Source organism: Schistocerca americana, chromosome 2, assembly GCF_021461395.2.
Source record: "Schistocerca americana isolate TAMUIC-IGC-003095 chromosome 2, iqSchAmer2.1, whole genome shotgun sequence".
In the NCBI taxonomy this organism is placed as follows: Eukaryota; Metazoa; Arthropoda; class Insecta; order Orthoptera; family Acrididae; genus Schistocerca; species Schistocerca americana.
This window is the reverse complement of record NC_060120.1, coordinates 623,486,243-623,507,658: the sequence shown is the minus strand read 5'-3', so window position 1 is coordinate 623,507,658 and position 21,416 is coordinate 623,486,243. Positions and strand designations below refer to the sequence as shown.

At 41.6% G+C, this 21,416-nt stretch overlaps 1 protein-coding gene and 1 non-coding gene across 7 annotated transcripts in view; both read right to left on the bottom strand.

Moving 5' to 3' along the window:
* Nucleotides 1-21,416, bottom strand: part of LOC124595264 (clavesin-2-like) — a 126,153-nt gene that overhangs the window by 90,813 nt on the left and 13,924 nt on the right. For 2 of the 6 annotated variants that reach the window (XM_047133929.1, XM_047133937.1), the window contains exons 1-3: nucleotides 17,297-17,359; nucleotides 8,759-8,984; nucleotides 6,613-8,670 (exon numbers count right to left, since the gene is read on the bottom strand). The exons of 1 other annotated variant lie outside the window; for it this stretch is intronic. In XM_047133929.1, coding sequence (XP_046989885.1) covers nucleotides 6,788-7,837 — 1,050 coding nt within the window. In that variant the 5' untranslated portion in view covers nucleotides 7,838-8,670; nucleotides 8,759-8,984; nucleotides 17,297-17,359 and the 3' untranslated portion in view covers nucleotides 6,613-6,787. Of the gene's footprint in view, nucleotides 1-3,404; nucleotides 3,466-6,612; nucleotides 8,671-8,758; nucleotides 8,985-9,439; nucleotides 9,729-17,296; nucleotides 17,360-21,416 lie in introns of those variants that run through there. 3 more of the 6 variants (XM_047133932.1, XM_047133931.1, XM_047133933.1) reach the window with 3 other exon arrangements.
* Nucleotides 20,972-21,046, bottom strand: Trnas-uga. Its single transcript has one exon. It is a non-coding gene; the product is annotated as a tRNA-Ser (tRNA).

The following is a 21,416-nucleotide window of genomic DNA, read 5'->3' as shown; positions in this document are numbered from 1 at the left end:
CCCTCCAGCACTATTTCAGACATTAGTCAAGTCCATGCCACGTCATGTTGCGGCACTTCGGCAAGTGTGCCAGTTTCTTTGGCTCTTTAGTGTATTAAGCCACTGCTGAAAATTGGGATTAATCTGAAAATTTAAAATGAATGAAGAGTTGAAAGATGAAGATTTTTAAGTTTTTATTCAGTTCCAGAAAGAAAATCCATGTCTCAAAGGGAGTTTAATCAGTCTTGTACAACATTTTAACTGCACAGAAATAAGGAACAAAGCCACTTCAGCAGTCCTGAGATAAACTAACAGAGGAAATTGGAACATGTGGTGAATCTTGAGGGTCACATTCCGTGTGTATTGTATTTGGCACATTATCATCAGAAATTAGGTACCTCACATTTTCAGTTGGGTGGTCGTGATCGTCTTTAGTAGTAGCAGTTGCATTCTATTCATACAAAATATTTTTATCCAATTCGCCGGCCGAAGTGGCCGTGCGGTTAAAGGCGCTGCAGTCTGGAACCGCAAGACCGCTACGGTCGCAGGTTCGAATCCTGCCTCGGGCATGGATGTTTGTGATGTCCTTAGGTTAGTTAGGTTTAACTAGTTCTAAGTTCTAGGGGACTAATGACCTCAGCAGTTGAGTCCCATAGTGCTCAGAGCCATTTGAACCATTTTATCCAATTCGTTTACGGCCATTTCTGGGCCTATGTCAAGTTCTACCATTAACAGATCGTTTTCAGCAGGAACATATGAATCGCTTGGTCACCTTAAGAGTTAGACTCTTCAAAAAAATATCTCTTCCATCATTTGCATAGCCTGTTTCTGTTAGACACATTTCCGGGTATTTTTCCAGCCATTGCTAAATAAACGGCATGAGTTGGGAATCATAACGCGCTAGAACTTTCCTCTTAACTGTATTGAAAAGAGATGCAAAACGAGGAGTTACCTACCAACACAAATTAGCAAACAAACAAGAAACAATAGGAAATGAGTGAGCCATACAAAATCAAATCAAAACTGATTCTGTTTAAAGTACATATCAATGCACAGAAAATATTTCAAACAAGTAAAACTGTCGCTCATAAACAAAGATAACCATACTGACACGAAGTGAAACTTTACTTAAAAACAAGTAAGTTCGTTGTTGTGATTTTATGAACAATGTTATTTACTCCAAATTCTTCTAAGCAGACGCACTGAAACATTAGGTAAGCTGCAGCGCTCAAGGTAACTAAACATATCATGTGAAAGAACTGAAAGAATAAGCTGGGTTATCCGCCTGTGAGGCACAATTGGGAGAGTTCAGGAACGTTAGTTGTGGGGCTGGTAAATATTTCCCTTACCTGGATCGTCCGCCCATGGGGCGGAGAGACCCTGGAATGAAAGCAAATTTTGGTAGGCAAATTGGCATGCTGAGGCATGTGACCTTCAGTGCAGTGTGACTAAATACCAGATGCTCGTAGCTGGCTAATTTTTTGCAGCGAGTGACGGAGCTTTTGCCCAGATTGAAAGACGTAAGAAGCTGAAAAAATGTCAGAGTGCCAAGTACCTAAGCAGATTGTAAAACTTATGGAGAATGCGATGCCTAATAATCCATTTGCGACAGTCGATACATATATTAACACAACGAAAATAAATATTTCCAAATGTTGTTGGATTCGAGTGAAAAAAAATGCACCTGGTGTCGTCAAGATGAGAACTGTGTTTAACGAATTTGAAGACTGGAGCACCTACAAGATTCTCAAAAAAAGGATTACCACTGACATAATGAAGAATTTATTTTAGCGACACAACAATGTAAAAACAAATAGTCAGGTGAAAAGAAAAGGGATTCGCAACAGATGCTGCCGTGTTTGAAACTAGCTAATAGAACATTTTTCGGCCAGTTAATCAATTAAAATTGCTTTGTGCTCTATAAAATTAACGGAAGAGTTAAAAATAATTTCATCACAGGATACTCTATCTGTATAATGTTTATTATTAACAAAACTAATAAATGTTTGAAATTTCTTTCATTCGCACTTACCTCGTTTTTGCCGATACCTGTACGGCATTTAGCGATTTCTGCGTTTTTCACAATAAAATATTTATTTTCATTGATAAAACGAAGGGAACTTAAAACATTTTTACAGTAGTGTGATTCTTACTGTAGACAATAAATAAAAAATATTGTTGAGATTTTTTCATTGAAATACTTTTGCCCAAAAAAAAAAAAAAGGTACTGAATAATTCGGAATGATTCTTTTGACGCTTAGACAGTTATTGATTTTCACTCTACATATAGTACCACTTACAACAGCCGTAGCTAATTCTGTGTCTATGTCGTATAAAGTAGGGACAAGATCAAATACGTTTCTTCTTAGTAGCAGGGCTACACATAATGACGGAGTCGATTAGGAACGCCATACCGTTCAACTTTAGCACATTTCTTTGATACCTTTGCAGGAATTTGACGGTCCAAGATTTTATATCTTCACATACTCCGCGAGAAAAAGTACATCTTACGAGCACAAAGCTTCGTTTGATCGTTGTAATGCTCCATTATGAAGCATGACCGAAGAAGTTATGGATGCAACTTTCTTTCCTTTTATATCAGACACAGTGTAATTAGGCAAATACATTGTGATCCTAATTTTAAACTGAAACTCACTCAAATCGCTTTAGTGCTTAGCTATTTCGAGTGGCATTCAATTTTGCAACTATTGATAGAAAAATTCGTGATAAGGTCTTATGGGTCCAAACTGCTGAGGTCATCGGTCCCTAAGCCTACACACTACTTAATCTAACTTAAACTAACTTACGCTATGGACAAGACACACCCATGCCCGAGGGAGGACTCGAACCTCCGACGGGGGGAGCCGCAAGGACCGTGAAAATGCGCCCAGACCGCGCGGCTACCCCGCGCGGCTACCCCGCGCGGCTGTTGATAGACATAGTACAATTCAGTATCCACTCTTATTAATCAAATGAGCTATGAGACTCGAAAAAATAGAAGTTAATACCTGAGAGTAGTATGTTAGCAGGGGAGGCCTAGGTAAACATTGTCGGATACTGTAATTTTAATACGATTTCGTAACCAGTACTGTAAGTTTATGGCAGATGGTAATTTCGACATGAAGCAAGTATACGACAAGTGCAGTAAGAATCGAAATGTAAAAATATGTGTGAATTCCTGAGGGACCAAACTGCTGAGGTTATCGGTCCCTAGACTTACACACTACTTAAACTAACTTACGCTAAGGACAACACTCATATCCATGCCCGAGGGAGGATTCGAACCTCCGGCGGGAGGTGCCGCAATAAGAATCAAGCTGTGCTTTTCTTAGGAGTTATAGTTAAAATTTACCTCGAGAACTTCGATAAATCTATCTAAAAAAGAAAGACAAACAAACACACGCACACACACAAGTCGGACGTACCTGTTAACAGACTGTCGTGCTAAGAGAAGCAACACTGACCACGGCGACACAAATTATCTCCAATGCTGCTGAGGCAGCAGTTTACGCATGCGCAGAATGATGCGTTCAGTAGGCAGCCGTCCGCTGGAATACTGATGAGCTTGTACGTAGCCGTCTTTGAATTACGGCCTCATTGTACGAGCAGTTTATCTCAAGCAACGGCGTCGTTTCGTGATTTCCATTTGGTATACACTTAACGAATCTGTGTGTCTTCTCTCAGGCTCTCCCTGCGCGAACTCACTGATCTGATTCTATGAAAGCAACAGCGAGATAGAGAGGACGTCGCCAGATAAACTATTGTAGATGTCGGGCATTACATATAGTAATATATACACATACACACTTTAGACTTTAAAATTTTTACCTACTATGTATTGTAGCAGATACATATTTAAAATTAGCTTCAGTCCCCCGATTGCAACCAACTTTTTCTTCGATTGTAAAGCAAATGGAGGAACTGGTAATCCAAATCCATATATTACCACTTAAGAGAGTCGTTCAATAAGTAATGAAACACATTCTTTTCTCGGGCAATTTCTGTTCAAAAAATTCGGAATTTGTCGTGGGACGTTGTGGAATATTCCCGTTTCATGGAGTTCCGATAGGTGGCTGCGCTAAGCGTTACTTTCAAAGTAGCGGCTATAACGGAGGTGCAATCCAAGCAGAGAGCTGTTATTCAGTTTCTTTTGGCGGAAAACTAAAGCATCGCAGATGTTCATAGGCCCTTGGAGAATGTCTAAGGAGACACGGCTGTGAACGAAAGCACGGTGAGTCGTTGAGCGAGCCTTCTGCTATTATCGCAACAAGGCCACGCTAACATGTCCGATCTCCCACGTGCCGGCCGGTTGCCCACAGCTGTGACTCCTGCAATGTAGCAATGTGCGAACACTCTCATTTGAGGTGACAGCTGGATCACAAACAAACACCTCGCAGCACGAGTGCACGTCTCTGCTGGTATTGCAGATACACTCGTCCACCAGTCAGAGCGTATAGCGTCCCCATTGAAATAATACGAAAAGACTTAAAAATCAGTATTTATAAAGAAGAGACATTTAAAAATTGAATAATATTCATTTTTCTCATGTACTCGTAAAATAATAATTTCTCTGTGTAAGTTTCGAGGGCAAAGAAATATAACAAAATGATATAAAGAGACGACAAGATACGCTCTTTTGTTAATTTTTTAGTCGTCTTCACTTCTTCTCTTGTCTTGGTTGCGTGTAGATGGACATCTTGCGAGTGCTGGCAAATGTAGGCATATTTGTACCAATTAAGCAGGGGCATGAAAGGGAAGCAGTGGTTGGGAAGGGAGTGAGACAGGGTTGTAGCCTATCCCCGATGTTATTCAATCTGTATATTGAGCAAGCAGTAAAGGAAACAAAAGAAAAATTCTGAGTAGGTATTAAAATCCATGGAGAAGAAATAAAAACTTTGAGGTTCGCCGATGACGTAATTCTGTCAGAGAGAGAGACTTGGAAGAGCAGTTGAACGGAATGGACAGTGTCTTGAAAGGAGGGTATAAGATGAACATCAACAAAAGCAAAACGAGGATAATGGAATGTAGTCGAATTAAATCGGGTGATGCTGAGGGAAATAGATTAGGAAATGAGACACTTAAAATAGTAAAGGAGTTTTGCTGTTTGGGGAGCAAAATAACTGATGATGGTCGAAGTAGAGAGGTTATCAAATGTAGACTGGCAATGGCAAGGAAAGCGTTTCTGAAGAAGAGAAATTTGTTAACATCGAATATTGATTTAAGTGTCAGGAAGTCGTTTCTGAAAGTATTTGTATGGAGTGTAGCCATGTATGGAAGTGAAACATGTACGATAAATAGTTTGGACAAGAAGAGAATAGAAGCTTTCGAAATGCGGTGCTACAGAAGAATGCTGAAGATTAGATTGTTACATCACATAACTAATGAGTAGGTATTGAATAGAATTGGGGAGAAGAAGACTTTGTGGCACAACTTGACTAGAAGAAGGGATCAGTTGGTAGGACATGTTCTGAGGCATCAAGGGATCACCAATTTGGTACTGGAGGGCAGCGTGGAGGGTAAAAATGTTAGAGGGAGATCAAGAGATGAATACACTAAACAGATTCAGAAGGATGTAAGCTGCAGTAGATACTGGGAGATGAAGAAGCTTGCACAGGATAGAGTAGCATGGAGAGTTGCATCAAACCAGTCTCAGGACTGAAGACCACAACAACAATAACATACTGATTTAATATTTTTGTTCACTTTTAATTTGTAAGAGGTGATCCAGATTTCATGTCCGTCTCCTTGAATTAACCTGCATTCGAGTAATTTACAGTGCAACGATCGCAGCGGCCGACGCAGCCAACGACGCCATTATGTGGCGATATTAACTTATAAAAATTAGCGGAAGCGAAAAACTCGCCCGCTATTAACATAATATACAATTTTCTCCACAGCCGCCCTAAGTTGCAGGAAATACGTAGCTTTAAGATTCTTATTTTCAGTACAACAGCCGAGAGCCAGAGCCAGGACTCCGACTACAATGCAATGGTTAACGGAGGTAAGAAAAAATACTCTCGCGCGTGTGTGGGCCGCAATTGTAATTAATAACTAAAGATTTTTTGCTTTAAAGTGAACTGACTAGCTGAGGAAATTAATACGAAATATTTATTCCATTGTTCAACTTATGTGCTCATGTTTTAAGATTCAGCGAGTCTATCATTCATTAACGTAAAAAATAATTTGTACTGAAGATTAATATTGTTAAAAATAGGGAGAACTTCACAAAAGCGTTTAATTGTAAATCAAAATAAAATGAAATAGGGTAAACCATCCAATTATTGGCACTTTAAGAACATGTTTGTAGGGTAAATTATGTATCCTCAATACTTTCCTTGCTTGATGTATAATTCTAACATAAAACATACTAGAATATTAAAGTAACATTATACCACAATTACGAAAGTATTATACTTTATTTTCCATGTTAAATAAGTTGCTTAAAAATATGTAAAATTTTACCAGTTATTGGCACAATTTTCCAGTAGTTGGCATGCACATTACCAGTCATTGGCACCCCCAATTTATAACGACTTCACTTATTATTAATAATATTATTACTAACAACTAGCTATCACAAGCTGTTTCTAATGCTTGGTAATGCAATGGAAGGTGAAAATTAAGAAAATAAAGAAAAACTGAGAATCAATTTATTAATTCAGTAAAATTACATAACACTCTATACAAATAGAACAAATGAATTACAGAAACACCAAACTGAGTTTGTTCTCAGTCCTTTCCTTTGTGTGAGTACTATTCCTGAATAACTGCTATTCACAGGCCTTTGCGTGATGCAAGCAGTAAGAATTTATTCCACCGATTCTGAGAAATCACTTTCATCATCAAAGGCATCAGTATTGTCACTATCATGTACCACGTAACAATTATGGCATACAAAGAAATCATCATCTGAATCATCTGGGATATGTATTTGATGTCCACTGGGTATGCATGTAGAGTGGAAAAGTTTTTTACAGCTATTACATTCATATCCCTTCTTGGAAGAAACACTTCTTGTACATTTGAAGCACATTCCATGAAACTCTTTTTCTTTAGTCCTCATGCAACCACTTGTAGAAGCTGGAGCGTTCTCAACCTCTGAATGCTTAGCTTGGGATGTCAGCTCTGTCCGAATGCTGGTATCTCTCTTCATTTTCTTCTTTTTATTAATTTGTTGAGTAGCTTGCTTTTTCATTTTCTTCTCTTCTCTTCCCTGCTTTCGTTTTTCTTTCTGTTTCATGGCATCCTCCCTCATTTTCACCTTTTCTTCGTGCAGGTTATTCCACTTTCTTGAGGTTAAAACAAATGGGACTCGTTCCACTTGTCGCTTTCCTTTCCTTTTTGGCGTTTCTGACCAAAGAAGCACTTCGTTTATGCATTTGGTTGGAGTTTTATTTACTATAGGCGTATTTTCTGTGGCATCTCTTCCTGATGAACTCTGGCTAGCTTCTTCACTCGAGGCATGTTGTGGATTTGAAATGTTCAAATTTTCATCAGAAAGGGACACGTTGGCATACGGCGTGATTTGAGTAGCTTTCTGTTCCTGTTTTTGTTTTTCATTTTGATAACATTTCCATAGCCAATATAGAAGAAAGAAATCTTCTCCATGAGCGTTTTCTGTCATATTCTGTATAGTCTCAAATTCATTTATTTTATCTTCTCCAACAACCTGAACGAAAGTGTCGTATGGAAGAGGCAGGATTTCTGACTTCCTGCTGTTGCTGGTAATATTATTGCGGTCAGAAACATTACTACCCAAGCGCTTTGAGAAATCAGTGTTACTTGGGTTCCATGGGTACAACCCGATAGCTCTGAAACCATTTTTAATTGTGTTTTCAAGGTCGATTTTTTCAATCATTTCTTTCAAGATTGGTGCAAAGTCCTCTTTAGTTATAGCTTTTCCACCGTTGTTTGTTTGCAATGAGAATGCAGCATTCTTCCATTCACTTTTGAGAGGTCTGAAGACAGCAACATCAGCAGGCTGTAATATTCGTGTAAAATTGGGATACAAAGATGTCAGAATAATTTTAAGATCTTTACACAGCTCGCTCAAGTGGTATGTTAAATGGGTTTTATGACCATAAACAAACAGAATTACTGGTCGTAGGAGAAATGAACTCGAAGAAAACTTCAGATATCATCGATCCACTGTCGCTTCTCCCGATGCCCCACTTTTCAGGAACCTTGCTGATAACTTTGGTAGGAATTCTCTGATAGGGGTAAATTATCATTGGAGGGCACATCTTTCCATCTGCTGAGAATGTGCACATGACAGTGAGAGTAGCTTTGGCTGGACCTTTCTCTACTTCATAGAGATTTTTAAAGCCCGTGGGTGCAAGTACAATATCTTTCTTAGGGCACAGAACAAAATTAGTTTCATCGCCATTGAAAATACGGCTTGGACATGACAGCACATCAAATACATTCTCCTCCTTAAGGAGGTCTTCTGTGGACGTAAACCATCCTCTCACGTCTTGTTTACTAACACAAGCACTTGCAGCAGTTACACCCTCAGGTGTTCTTTCAGAAACTTCCGGATGCCTTTTTAAAAAGGCAGAATACCATTTGTTACCAGGGGTGTCATCCTTAAAAGGATTAGGACGTTTACTGTTATGAAGAAATTCTCGCACGCTTGCCTGAATATCTTGTTTTCGCCGTGGGAATCCCTTCTGAGCACATTCAAAGATCCACCTGAAAAGATAATTAAGAATATTGTCAGATGTAATGAATTAGCTTGTAATTTGTCAATGAGTCAATCTACAGGGGTAGCAATACTCACCAAACAAGGGTGTTTTCCTCCTCTGTGGTCAGTATAGGCGCTGGCCCATGGGATGATTTGGTATATTTATTACTCAGCTGGAATTGTAATGTTGATCTGGGAATCCCGTACATTCTGGATGCTGCTTTGAATGAGATGCCTTTCTTTACTTCTTGGATTGCTTCCTGAAGGCTTTCTTCACTGTATGAATCTTTCGCCTAGGACCCATATTTCATTCAGTTTACTTCTATAATGAAAGAGATGCAGAAAAATGTTAAAATCAATGCCAATTATTGCTTAATAATTTTCCAGTCATTGGTACATAATTTTCCAGTTATTGGCACACAATTTTCTAGTTGTTGGCACGGTGCCATTTACTGGTTACAGTTATCATTGGAAGTTTCTGTTTTTACAGCTACATTTATTTCCCATTCTTATCAAGATTAAAATGAATTTCACTATGAAAGTGAATCAATGCAAAATACCAGTTGTCGGCACCTGGTGCCAATAGTTAGAATTACAGGCTTTTCAAAATCCAGTTATTGGCACAGCTTAAACTTCTACACTTTTGAGGTTAGAATGTTTCAATTATTCCAGTAACTCCATACTGATTGTATTTGATAACCATGGTATCATAATTTTGAAATATGAGATGTCCACACAGTTACAGCACTTAATATACGGCAGTATTTCTTAACTTACCTCTTAGAAAATCCTTTCTTGCACAGGGAACTTCACAACAATCGACTTCAGGTCAGCTTCCCGCCAAACCAGTTCCCAGAAGGCGTTGAAACAAATGCAGCGCAACAAGCGGAAACAGAGGTCTTCATCTGTTTCTATAACAGCACTACCATCTTAAAACTTTCTTTATTACAAAATGTTTCTTAGCAGGGTGCCAATTACTGGTGGGGTGCCAATAATAGGATCGTTTACCCTATCATTTTTATTAAGGCCCACCACGTAAGTCGGCAACAATCAACATAATAATAATATATTAAATTACGACGGACGCGAGAATGGCGCCGCAACTTTGGGGCCCGATCAATATGATTCTATTGTAATTAATGTAATTATGTATGTGTCTAATGGGTGTAAAATATTAATGCCTATATGAATTCTTTTACATGTACAATAACAAAACCATACCCTGAGGAGATCTGGAGAAGAAAAAGTGTAGAAAAGAAAAAGGATTACGAGAAAGAGAAGTAACAAAGGTAAGGCCTAATGTGCAAGTATCCTGTGTAGCTCTGTGCGGAATATCGAACCCATGTGCACATGAGATACCTTCGGTGAAAAAATAGTAAGTAAAGTGCAAATTAAATTGTGTGTATTTGTTTATTTATATGTTTATTTTAGGAGGGGATAATTATTCGTTTGTGTATCAGTGTTAAAGATTTGTCAGTGGCTTAAAGTGAATTTATCATGGGTAGGATAGGACAACCTAAAGCATCCGTACCAGACGAACAAAATTCTGTTAACATGAAAGTGGGGATCAATTGCAAAACGTAAACGAATCCCAAGCTACCGCCTCGGATAACATAATTTCTGGAGCGGGGGCCGAGGACCGGTGGACGGTAAATGATGCTCCACAGCAGAATGGGAATATAATAACAACTCCACTGCCTGGGCAGGGAGGCCAATCGAGTGCTAGATTAAGCAGGGCACCAGTATGCTCACCGATTGCAGACCCATTTGCAGAATTTCTGCGCAGGTTAGAAGAAAGAGATAGGGAGAGAGATCAGAAATTTGTTCAGATGCTCTTTGAGCAAGAACAACAAAGAGAACAGAAAGAAAGGGAAGAAGAAAGGATGTCAGAACAGAGGGAAACGAAAGAGACGAAAAACTGGCTCAGATGCTACATGAGCAGGAGAAAAAATTAACACAAAAGCTCCATGAGCAAGGGCAACAAAGAGACGAAAAACTGGCTCAAATGTTACATGAGCAAGGGGAAGAACTTACGCAAAAGCTCAGTGAGCAAGGGAAAGAATTTACGCAAAAGCTCGGAGAGCAAGAGCAGCGAAGTGAAACGAAACTAGGCAGTATCGAAAACGAACTTGCCGAGATGCGGGACGCTTGTAAAGAAATATCCGAAATTGTGTATAGTTTAGCAGGCGAGATGCAAAAAATTACAGATATCGCAGGCTAGGCTTGAAGACAATGTCCAGACTTTAACCAACCGCGTGGATAATGTGGAGATAGATGCACGAAAAGCATTGATACATATTTGGAAGTGCAAGCTCAAAAAGTCGAAAAAGAATTTTATGAATGGCTAGAAGTGAAGGATCGCGAGATATCTGCAAAGATTGAAAGCGACGTAAAAACAGCTGTAGAATAAGCGACTGCGGCCGCGAGTGTAAATATTGACGCTAGCGCTGCCGCACTACATGCCGAATTAACACTGATCATATCCCGTGTGACAACGGAGTTGCCGAATTGGCAACAGGAGGTCGCGCGGAGACTGTGTTGGAAAGCAATGTAAACAGTGGCGGACAGATAATGAATCCGATTCTGCGTACTGATTACTATAATAACGCTGACGGTATGCAGGGTGCAAGTGCGCAACCGCAACCTAATGTGAATTATGGGCACGAACAATATGCGATACCGTGCAGCGCACATCATGAAGTAATGAATGCCACAGAAGGTAGCAATCAGATGTGCAAAAAGGAGGACAATGTGACAAAACACAGGACATTCCAACGTTTCAATAGCGAAAAACAAAATGCCCACCCTGTGGTATTCATTAAGAGCTTCAGGAATGTGTTTCCAGGACATGGACGGAAAGACAAAGAATACAGTTCGTGGTCTCCTTTATTCAAGGTGACGCGGCACTGTGGGCCACCGACATGTCCGAAAAATGTCTAACGATGAAACAGTTTGAAGGCGCATTCTTGCAAAAATTCTGGTCCGATAGCGTCCAGGAAAGACTACGCAAGCAGTTGTACAGTCCAGAAATGTACAATCCTAAGGTGGGAACGTTACGCAAATATTTTGAAAAGTATATAAACAAAACCAGGTACTGGGACGAGCCCATGTCCGATCGTGACATAATCAGATTAATTAAAATGAAGTAGCCCACTGAAATTAAAAGATACACTCCTGGAAATTGAAATAAGAACACCGTGAATTCATTGTCCCAGGAAGAGGAAACTTTATTGACACATTCCTGGGGTCAGATACATCACATGATCACACTGACAGAACCACAGGCACATAGACACAGGCAACAGAGCATGCACAATGTCGGCACTAGTACAGTGTATATCCACCTTTCGCAGCAATGCAGGCTGCTATTCTCCCATGGAGACGATCGTAGAGATGCTGGATGTAGTCCTGTGGAACGGCTTGCCATGCCATTTCCACCTGGAGCCTCAGTTGGACCAGCGTTCGTGCTGGACGTGCAGACCGCGTGAGACGACGCTTCATCCAGTCCCAAACATGCTCAATGGGGGACAGATCCGGAGATCTTGCTGGCCAGGGTAGTTGACTTACACCTTCTAGAGCACGTTGGGTGGCACGGGATACATGCGGACGTGCATTGTGCTGTTGGAACAGCAAGTTCCCTTGCCGGTCTAGGAATGGTAGAAGGATGGGTTCGATGACGGTTTGGATGTACCGTGCACTATTCAGTGTCCCCTCGACGATCACCAGTGGTGTACGGCCAGTGTAGGAGATCGCTCCCCACACCATGATGCCGGGTGTTGGCCCTGTGTGCCTCGGTCGTATGCAGTCCTGATTGTGGCGCTCACCTGCACGGCGCCAAACACGCATACGACCATCATTGGCACCAAGGCAGAAGCGACTCTCATCGCTGAAGACGACACGTCTCCATTCGTCCCTCCATTCACATCTGTCGCGACACCACTGGAGGCGGGCTGCACGATGTTGGGGCGTGAGCGGAAGACGGCCTAACGGTGTGCGGGACCGTAGCCCAGCTTCATGGAGACGGTTGCGAATGGTCCTCGCCGATACCCCAGGAGCAACAGTGTCCCTAATTTGCTGGGAAGTGGCGGTGCGGTCCCCTACGGCACTGCGTAGGATCCTACGGTCTTGGCGTGCATCCGTGCGTCGCTGCGGTCCGGTCCCAGGTCGACGGGCACGTGCACCTTCCGCCGACCACTGGCGACAACATCGATGTACTGTGGAGACCTCACGCCCCACGTGTTGAGCAATTCGGCGGTACGTCCACCCGGCCTCCCGCATGCCCACTATGCGCCCTCGCTCAAAGTCCGTCAACTGCACATACGGTTCACGTCCACGCTGTCGCTGCATGCTACCAGTGTTAAAGACTGCGATGGAGCTCCGTATGCCACGGCAAACTGGCTGACACTGACGGCGGCGGTGCACAAATGCTGCGCAGCTAGCGCCATTCGACGGCCAACACCGCGGTTCCTGGTGTGTCCGCCGTGCCGTGCGTGTGATCATTGCTTGTACAGCCCTCTCGCAGTGTCCGGAGCAAGTATGGTGGCTCTGACACACCGGTGTCAATGTGTTCTTTTTTCCATTTCCAGGAGTGTATTTCATAATGTGCCGGAATATGATATAGAACAATTCATGGAAATAGTGGATTCTGTTGACTTATTTATCGAAGACATGAAAACCGAAAACAAGTGGAACCATGAAAGCTGTAATCAACAAAAAGCCGATTACAATGGCAGCAACAGAAACGGTAGTAACTTGTACCAAATGGTAACGGGAATAGGCAAGAGCACAGGCAACAGAATCGAGGCACAAACAATGGGAATGGTTATAACGGCAACGGTTATAATCGTCAAAATCGGAAGAGACATCATGATGGACGCGTGTCTAATGGATATAATGGTAACGGCAATCCGCAATGGCGGAACAAACGAAACCAGTGGCGTGGTTGTAATGAACCGACACCACAGTGGCAACAAAACACAGCGCCACAATGGAACGCCAACCCAGGTCCATCACAGGACATGTCAGGAAGTTACAACCGACCACCGCAAGACCAGAGCCATACACAGTATCAAAATTCACCATCGAGGAGGCAGGGCGGCCAACCCAACAGTAGCAACAACAACAACCAGAACCATAATGTGAGGTTAGTGGAAGAGACAGACAACTGTCAACCCACTAATGCTCATACGTTAAACTAAAGACAGCCAAAATACGCTCTCCATTGTTGGCTGCAGGATGGTGTAGTGAGGGCACATTCACGGATGACAGCCATAAACTTTGTATGCTGAGATACAATGAGGGAATAAATATAGAAAAGGAACTTGTAGACATGCCGCAGAAATGTAACCGAACCGACAAAAGTGTTGTGCAGGCTATATTGCAAGCAGATATATACATACAGATAATAGTCGATACCAGTGGGTCAACCAATGTCATGAGTGCAAATTTTTATAAGTACTTGAGTCAAAATAATATATTACCAGTATTGCCAGCGAAGAATTGTCGTGTAACAGGTGCAGTAGGTGTACAATCTCATATCATAAAGCACCAGGTGCAATTCGAGTTTACGGTAGGCAATGAAACAATGAAAAGCTCGTTCCTATTCGTGTGTTGCTTGCAACCTGGGGATGGAATTTTTACGCCAAAGGGACGCAAAAATCGACCTCTTGTGCGGTGAAGTTGTTGTTGTTGTTGTGGTCTTCAGTCCTGAGACTGGTTTGATGCAGCTCTCCATGCTACTCTATCCTGTGCAAGCTTCTTCATCTCCCAGTACCTACTGCAACCTACATCCTTCTGAAGTAACCCGTATGAATGAGGGTAGACGTGTAATTTTGCCATTGTTGAGGACACGGGAAGTGCACGGTAAATATTGCCGGAGCTTTCAGTCGATATTCGAAGGAATACAGGTAATGAATTTATATTCTGACTTAAATTCAAGACAAGCATATTATAAAGAGTTAATTACTGAAGACAGAGAGAAAAAAGGGAAACTGATAGCCATGAAAGTCAGTGAGTCAGAACGTTTGACTGATGCACAACAAAACGAATTGACTCAGCTACTTACAGATTATGAGAACGTGTTTTCGGAAAAACCTGGTGTTATCGAGGGCTACACATATAACATAGAAGTGGTACCTCACGATACTTTCTGTCACGAAAACTACACCATCCCGTGGTCAAAGAAGGAGGCAGTTACGAAGGAAATAAGAAAAATACTTACAAAGACATAAAGTCGTTCGCTCATTAGAGCAACTTTTCATACGCGAGTAGTAGGTTAAGTTTATAGTGTATTTTTTTCTGTGTAACTGGTAAAGATAATGAGGCACACAGGATTAGTACTATTCAATTTTGTAGATGTTATGGAATAACAGTATTTTTAAGCAATTGCATTTTAAAGAAAAATGAACTTAGGTTAAAAAATATTTTACAAATTTCATTTTTAAAAATGCTTTAAAAATATTTGAAAAAAATTCAACAGCATGTAATGATGAAAGAATTTTACATTAGTGTGTCATGAATATTTTTGAACTGTAGTAGTAATGAAACTTATTAAATTCAATATTATAGTGTATATGTTATTCCATGTATTTATGTCTATACCGATCCTGAAATATGATCAATCATAATTTACTAAACAACATTAGTGCAGGGTGTACATCACCCAAGGTACCTCATGTGTTGTGGACAAGGTACAAAGCAAATCAGTAAACGCGACTAACGCAAAGCACTGTTAAAATATATTGCCATCTGCTAAGGCAGAGATTTGCACGAATTTATCGTGTAAACAAAAGTCACAAATCTAACACTAATCTAGGAACTTGCACGCTAGGCCTAGATTACAAAACGTGTAAAATAATGCGAGAGGTAAAGTTTTGTTAAGTCGAGCCTGGCTCTGGAGGGCAAGTACACAGTGAATAGGCAGACATGACATGGGGACTTACCTCAGATAAGACGGAAATACAATCGTATAGTCAAAAGTCTGAAGGCAAGTACGACTCTGTAAGTGGAAAATGGACGAGGTAATTAGTGCGAGAGACTGGTAAAATACAGCACGATCCAAAATCCAGTTCAGGCCGAATGAAATGCATTAGCGTTTGTGAATTAATCGGAACAGTTACTTTAAGCAGTGTGAAAAACTGTGAAGGTGAAACTGTGATACGGAAAGTGAAGTGCTAGTATTGAACGTTCAACAGCAGTAAAGACGCCAAACGCCAATATTACGCACGAAAAACTGTGAATTTGCTTATAAATGTGAACTGTTAACGTGAAGTGAACCCACAGTCAACATTTTTGGGACAGACTGTAATTTCAGTGAGTACAATAACGCGAGATAGAAATGCGATGCGTGGACTGTTGCAAAACCGCAGAAACGGCGAGTGTTTGTGCTAAGCTCGTATTGGGACACTCACCAGTACCTGCGAGTGCGGCGAAAACAAACAATTTTACCAAAAAAAACTGACGTGTAATAGAAACAGTATCGCATCAAAACTGCATTCACGGGAGAAGATCCATGTTATGTATTCTGCAAGACAATGCTGGCTTGACACTCGGAAACTGGCGAAAACTTAACAACAACTGCCGCACTAATAAATGCTTCTTTCCCACTAGCGCAACCATCTGCAGCGGGAGGGAAAAATTACGTTGGTTGCGTTTATGTTTCATGTACTACGTCGGAGATGCGTAGCTGAGCTGACTCCTGCCAACAAGCGCGGGGGGCGGATATCATCCCACTCCGCCACGCCCGGCCGAGACAGAAACGCATCGCCAACCGTGCAACCGATAAGCTGATTCTGGCGTTCCACGACGGCGAGAGATATGCTGGCGTCGAGCGGGCGTTGACCTCTCCGCAGCCGCCGCGAACGCCGAGCACCCAACACATCAAACGGAGCCGTCGCGAGCTAGACGTCGCGACGCAGATCATCAACGACACCGCAATCAATAACGACGATATATTAATTGTTATAATGATCTCATTTCTTTGCATAGTGCAACAAAAAATTGTTCGTAACGTATGCACATCCTGTACTCCAATGACATCCCAGAAAGAATTAAGTGAAAGTAACCACAGCAGTTAATCTGTCGCTCCGCCGAGGTTTTTCCCAGGGTTTCCCTACGGCCGCGCCAGATGGAGAGCGAACGGTTGACACCCCTGGGACTTCAAGAATTACAGACTAACTCGTGATTGTATACCTTTGAACTCTGCAAAAACTGCAACACCAAAAAGAAGCAGACAAAATGAATGTACCAATGTAAAAGGTCATAACATAACTGTCAAACCAATTGTATTCTATGTCCTTTTCTTTTGTACATGATTATATTCGTAACCAATTGTATATTATATTGTTATGTAAATAACTTCATCTGTATTACTTTGTGTGCAACAAACATTATTAAGTACAATGACTAAAACATACGATGTGACATATGTGGACTGTGAAAGAAAAAAATCTGCGTGTGGACACTGTGGACATGAAACAGGAAATATTTATGTCAAAAAACACGAACATTTTTTAAGACATAAACATTTCGGGGGGCAATATAGCGTCCCCAGTGAAATAATAGGAAAAGACTTAAAAACAGTATCTATAAAGAAGAGACATTTAAAAATTGAATAATATACATTTTCTCATGTACCTGTAAAATAATAATTTCTCTGTGTAAGTTTCGAGGGCAAAGAAAATATAACAAAATGATATAAAGAGACGATAAGATACGCTCTTTTGTTTATTTTTTAGTCGTCTTCACTTCTTCTCTTGTCTTGGTTGTGTGTAGACGGACATCTTGCGAGTGCTGGCAAATGTAAGCATATTTGTACTAATTAAGCATATCATGTACTGATTTAATATTATTGTTCACTTTTAATTTGTAAGAGGTAATCCCGATTTCATGTCCGCCCTCCTTGAATTAACCTGCATTCGAGTAATTTACAGTGCAACAATCGCAGCGGCCGATGCAGCCAACGACGCCATTATGTGGCGATATTAACTTATAAAAATTAGCGGAAGCGAGAAACTCCCGCGCTATTAACATAATATACAATTTTCTCCACAGCCGCCCTAAGTTGCAGGAAATACGTAGCTTTAAGAATGAGATTTTCACCCTGCAGCGGAGTGTGCACTGATATGAAACTTCCAGGCAGATTAAAACTGTGTGCCGGACCGAGACTCGAACTCGGGAGCTTTGCCTTTCTGGAAACATTCCACAGGCTGTGGCTAAGCCATGTCTCCGCAATATCCTTTCTTTCAGGAGTGCTAGTTCTGCAAGATTCGCAGGAGAGCTTCTGTAAAGTTTGGAAGGTAGGAGACGAGGTACTGGCAGAAGTAAAGCTGTAAGGACGGGGCGTGAGTCGTGCTTGGGTAGCTCAGTTGGTAGAGCACTTGCCCGCGAAAGGCAAAGGCCCCCACTTCGACTCTCGGTCCGGCACATAGTTTTAATCTACCAGGAAGTTTCTTACGTAGCTTTAAGATTCTTACTTTCAGTACAACAGCCGAGAGCCAGAGTCAGGACTCCGACTACAATGCAATGGTCAACGGAGGTAAGAAAAAAATACTCTCGCGCGTATGTGCGCCGCAATTGTCATTAATAACTAAAGATTTTTTGCTTTAAAGTGAGCTGACTAGCCGAGGAAATTAATATGAAAAGTTTATTCGATTGTTCAACTTACGTGCTCCTGTTTTAAGATTCAGCGAGTCTTACATTCATTAACGTAAAAAATAATTTATACTGAAGATTAACATTGTTAAAAAAAAGGGAGAACTTCACAAAAGCGTTTAATTGTTAATCAAAATAAAATGAAATATCATTTTTATTAAGGCCCACCACGTAAGTCGGCAACAATCAACATAATAATAATATATTAAATTACGACGGCCGACGGACGCGAGAAGCACTCAAAGGTGCGCGCTCGCTGTGTTCTTCGCAGTCTAGCAGAAGACTAAAGATCAACGAAGGACCATCTGTGCGGTACAATTTGCGCGTTACGAGGCTGATCGTGACAATTTTTTGTCGAATATCGTCATATGCGATGAAATACGGGTTCATCTCTTCGAGCCGGAAACGAAACGGCAACCCATGGAGCGGCGTCGTACCAACTCTCTTCCGCAGAAACAGTTCCAAGCCGTATCATTAGCCGGTCAAGTCACGACGAAGGTGGTACTCTGAAGGAGTTAATCTGTTTGATGTCCTCCCTCATGGTCCAACTATCAACTCTGAAGCGATTGTGCTACCCTCGCCGGCTGCTGTGACCGAACGCTTCTAAGCGCGTCAGTCCGGAACCGCGCTACTGCTACGACCGCAGGTTCGAATCCTGCCTCGGGCATGGATGTGTGTGATGTTCTTAGGTTTGCTAGGTTTACGTAGTTCTAAGTATAGGGGACTGATGACCCCAGATGTTAAGTCTCATAGTTCTTAGAGCTATTTGAACCATTTTTGGTGCTGTTTTTGTTGTTGTGGTCTTCAATCCTGAGACTGGTTTGATGCAGTTCTCCATGCTACTCTATCCTGTGCAAGCTTCTTCATCTCCCAGTATCTACTGCAGCTTACATCCTTCTGAATCTGTTTAGTGTATTCACCTCTTGATCTCCCTCTAACATTTTTACCCTCCACGCTGCCCTCCAGTACCAAATTGGTGATCCCTTGATGCCTCAGAACATGTCCTACCAACTGATACCTTCTTCTAGTCAAGTTGTGCCACAAAGTCCTCTTCTCCCCAATTCTATTCAATACCTCCTCATTAGTTATGTGATGTAACAATCTAATCTTCAGCATTCTTCTGTAGCACCGCATTTCGAAAGCTTCTATTCTCTTCTTGTCCAAACTATTTATCGTACATGTTTCACTTCCATACATGGCTACACTCCATACAAATACTTTCAGAAACGACTTCCTGACACTTAAATCAATATTCGATGTTAACAAATTTCTCTTCTTCAGAAATGCTTTCCTTGCCATTGCCAGTCTACATTTTATATCCTCTCTACTTCGACCATGATCAGTATTTTCCTCCCCAAATAGCAAAACTCCTTTACTCCTTTAAGTGTCTCATTTCCTAATCTAATTCCCTCAGCATCACCCGATTTAATTCGACTACAATCCATTATCCTCGTTTTGCTTTTGTTGATGTTCATCTTATACCCTCCTTTCAAGACACTGTCCATTCCGTTCAACTGCTCTTCCAAGTCCTTTGCTGTCTCTGACAGAATTACAATGTCATCGGCAAACCTCAAAGTTTTTATTTCTTCTCCATGGATTTTAATACCTACTCCGAACTTTTCTTTTGTGTCCTTTATTGCTTGCTCAATATACAGATTGAATAGCGTCGGGGAGAGGCTACTACAACCCTGTCTCACTCCCTTCCCAACCACTGCTTCCCTTTCATGTCCCTCGACTCTTATAACTGCCATCTGGTTTCTGTACAAATCGTAAATAGCCTTTCGCTCCCTGTATTTTACCCCTGCCACCTTCAGAATTTGAAAGAGAGTATTCCAGTCAACATTGTCAAAAGCTTTCTCTAAGTCTACAAATGCTAGAAACGTGGGTTTGCCTTTTCTTAATCTTTCTTCTAAGATAAGTCGTAGGGTCAGTATTGCCTCACGTGTTCCAACATTTCTACGGAATCCAAACTGATCTTCCCCGAGGTCAGCTTCTACCAGTTCTTCCATTCGTCTGTAAAGAATTCGCGTTATTATTTTGCAGCTGTGGCTTATTAAACTGACAGATCGGTAATTTTCACATCTGTCAACACCTGCTTTCTTTGGGATTGGAATTATTATATTCTTCTTGAAGTCTGAGGGAATTTCGCCTGTCTCATACATCTTGCTCACCAGATGGTAGAGTTTTGTTAGGCCTGGCTCTCCCAAAGCTACGCTCAGGAAATTGAAGAAACGACTTCAGCGCGTTCGTTACCTCAGAAATGCAAACGAACTCCTCCTTCTCCGTGAAAATGCAAGGTGTCACCCAACAGGAGCTCACAAAACAGCATTGGACAGTTCTTCCTCACCACCCTGCAGCCCGAATCTCGCAGCTTCCGGTTTCCACCTGTTTGGCCCAATGAAGGATGCACTCCACAGGAAGCAGTACGTGGATGATGGGAAGGTTATTGATGCAGCAAGATGATGGCTCGAACGTCGACCACTAGGGTAGTACCATGCAGGCCTACAGGTCTTTCCAGGAAGGTGGTGTTGTAATACGTGTATATTTCTATTCTCTTTTGTCAAACCACAATTTATGAAATATGTTTATATTTTATGAATAGGATTAAGTAGGAATAATTAATATTTGTCATGAAACTTCCTGGCAGATTAAAACTGTGTGCCGGACCGAGACTCGAACTCGGGACCTTTGCCTTTCACGGGCAAGTGCTCTACCAACTGAGCTACCCAAGCAGCCAGGAAGTTTCATATCAGCGCACACTCCGCTGCAGAGTGAAAATCTCATTCCGGAAACATCGCCCAGGCTGTGGCTAAGCCATGTTTCCGCAGTATCCTTTCTTTCAGGAGTGCTAGTTCTGCAAGGTTCGTAGGAGAGCTTCTGTAAAGTTTGGAAGGTAGGAGACGAGGTACTGGCAGTAGTAAAGCTGCGAGGACGGGGCGTGAGTCGTGCTTGGGTAGCTCAGTTGGAAGAGCACTTGCCCGTGAAAGGCAAAGCTCCCGAGTTCGAGTCTCGGTCCAGCACACAGTTTTAATCTGCCAGGAAGTTTCATATCAGCGCACACTCCGCTGCAGAGTGAAAATCTCATTCTGGAATATTTGTCATG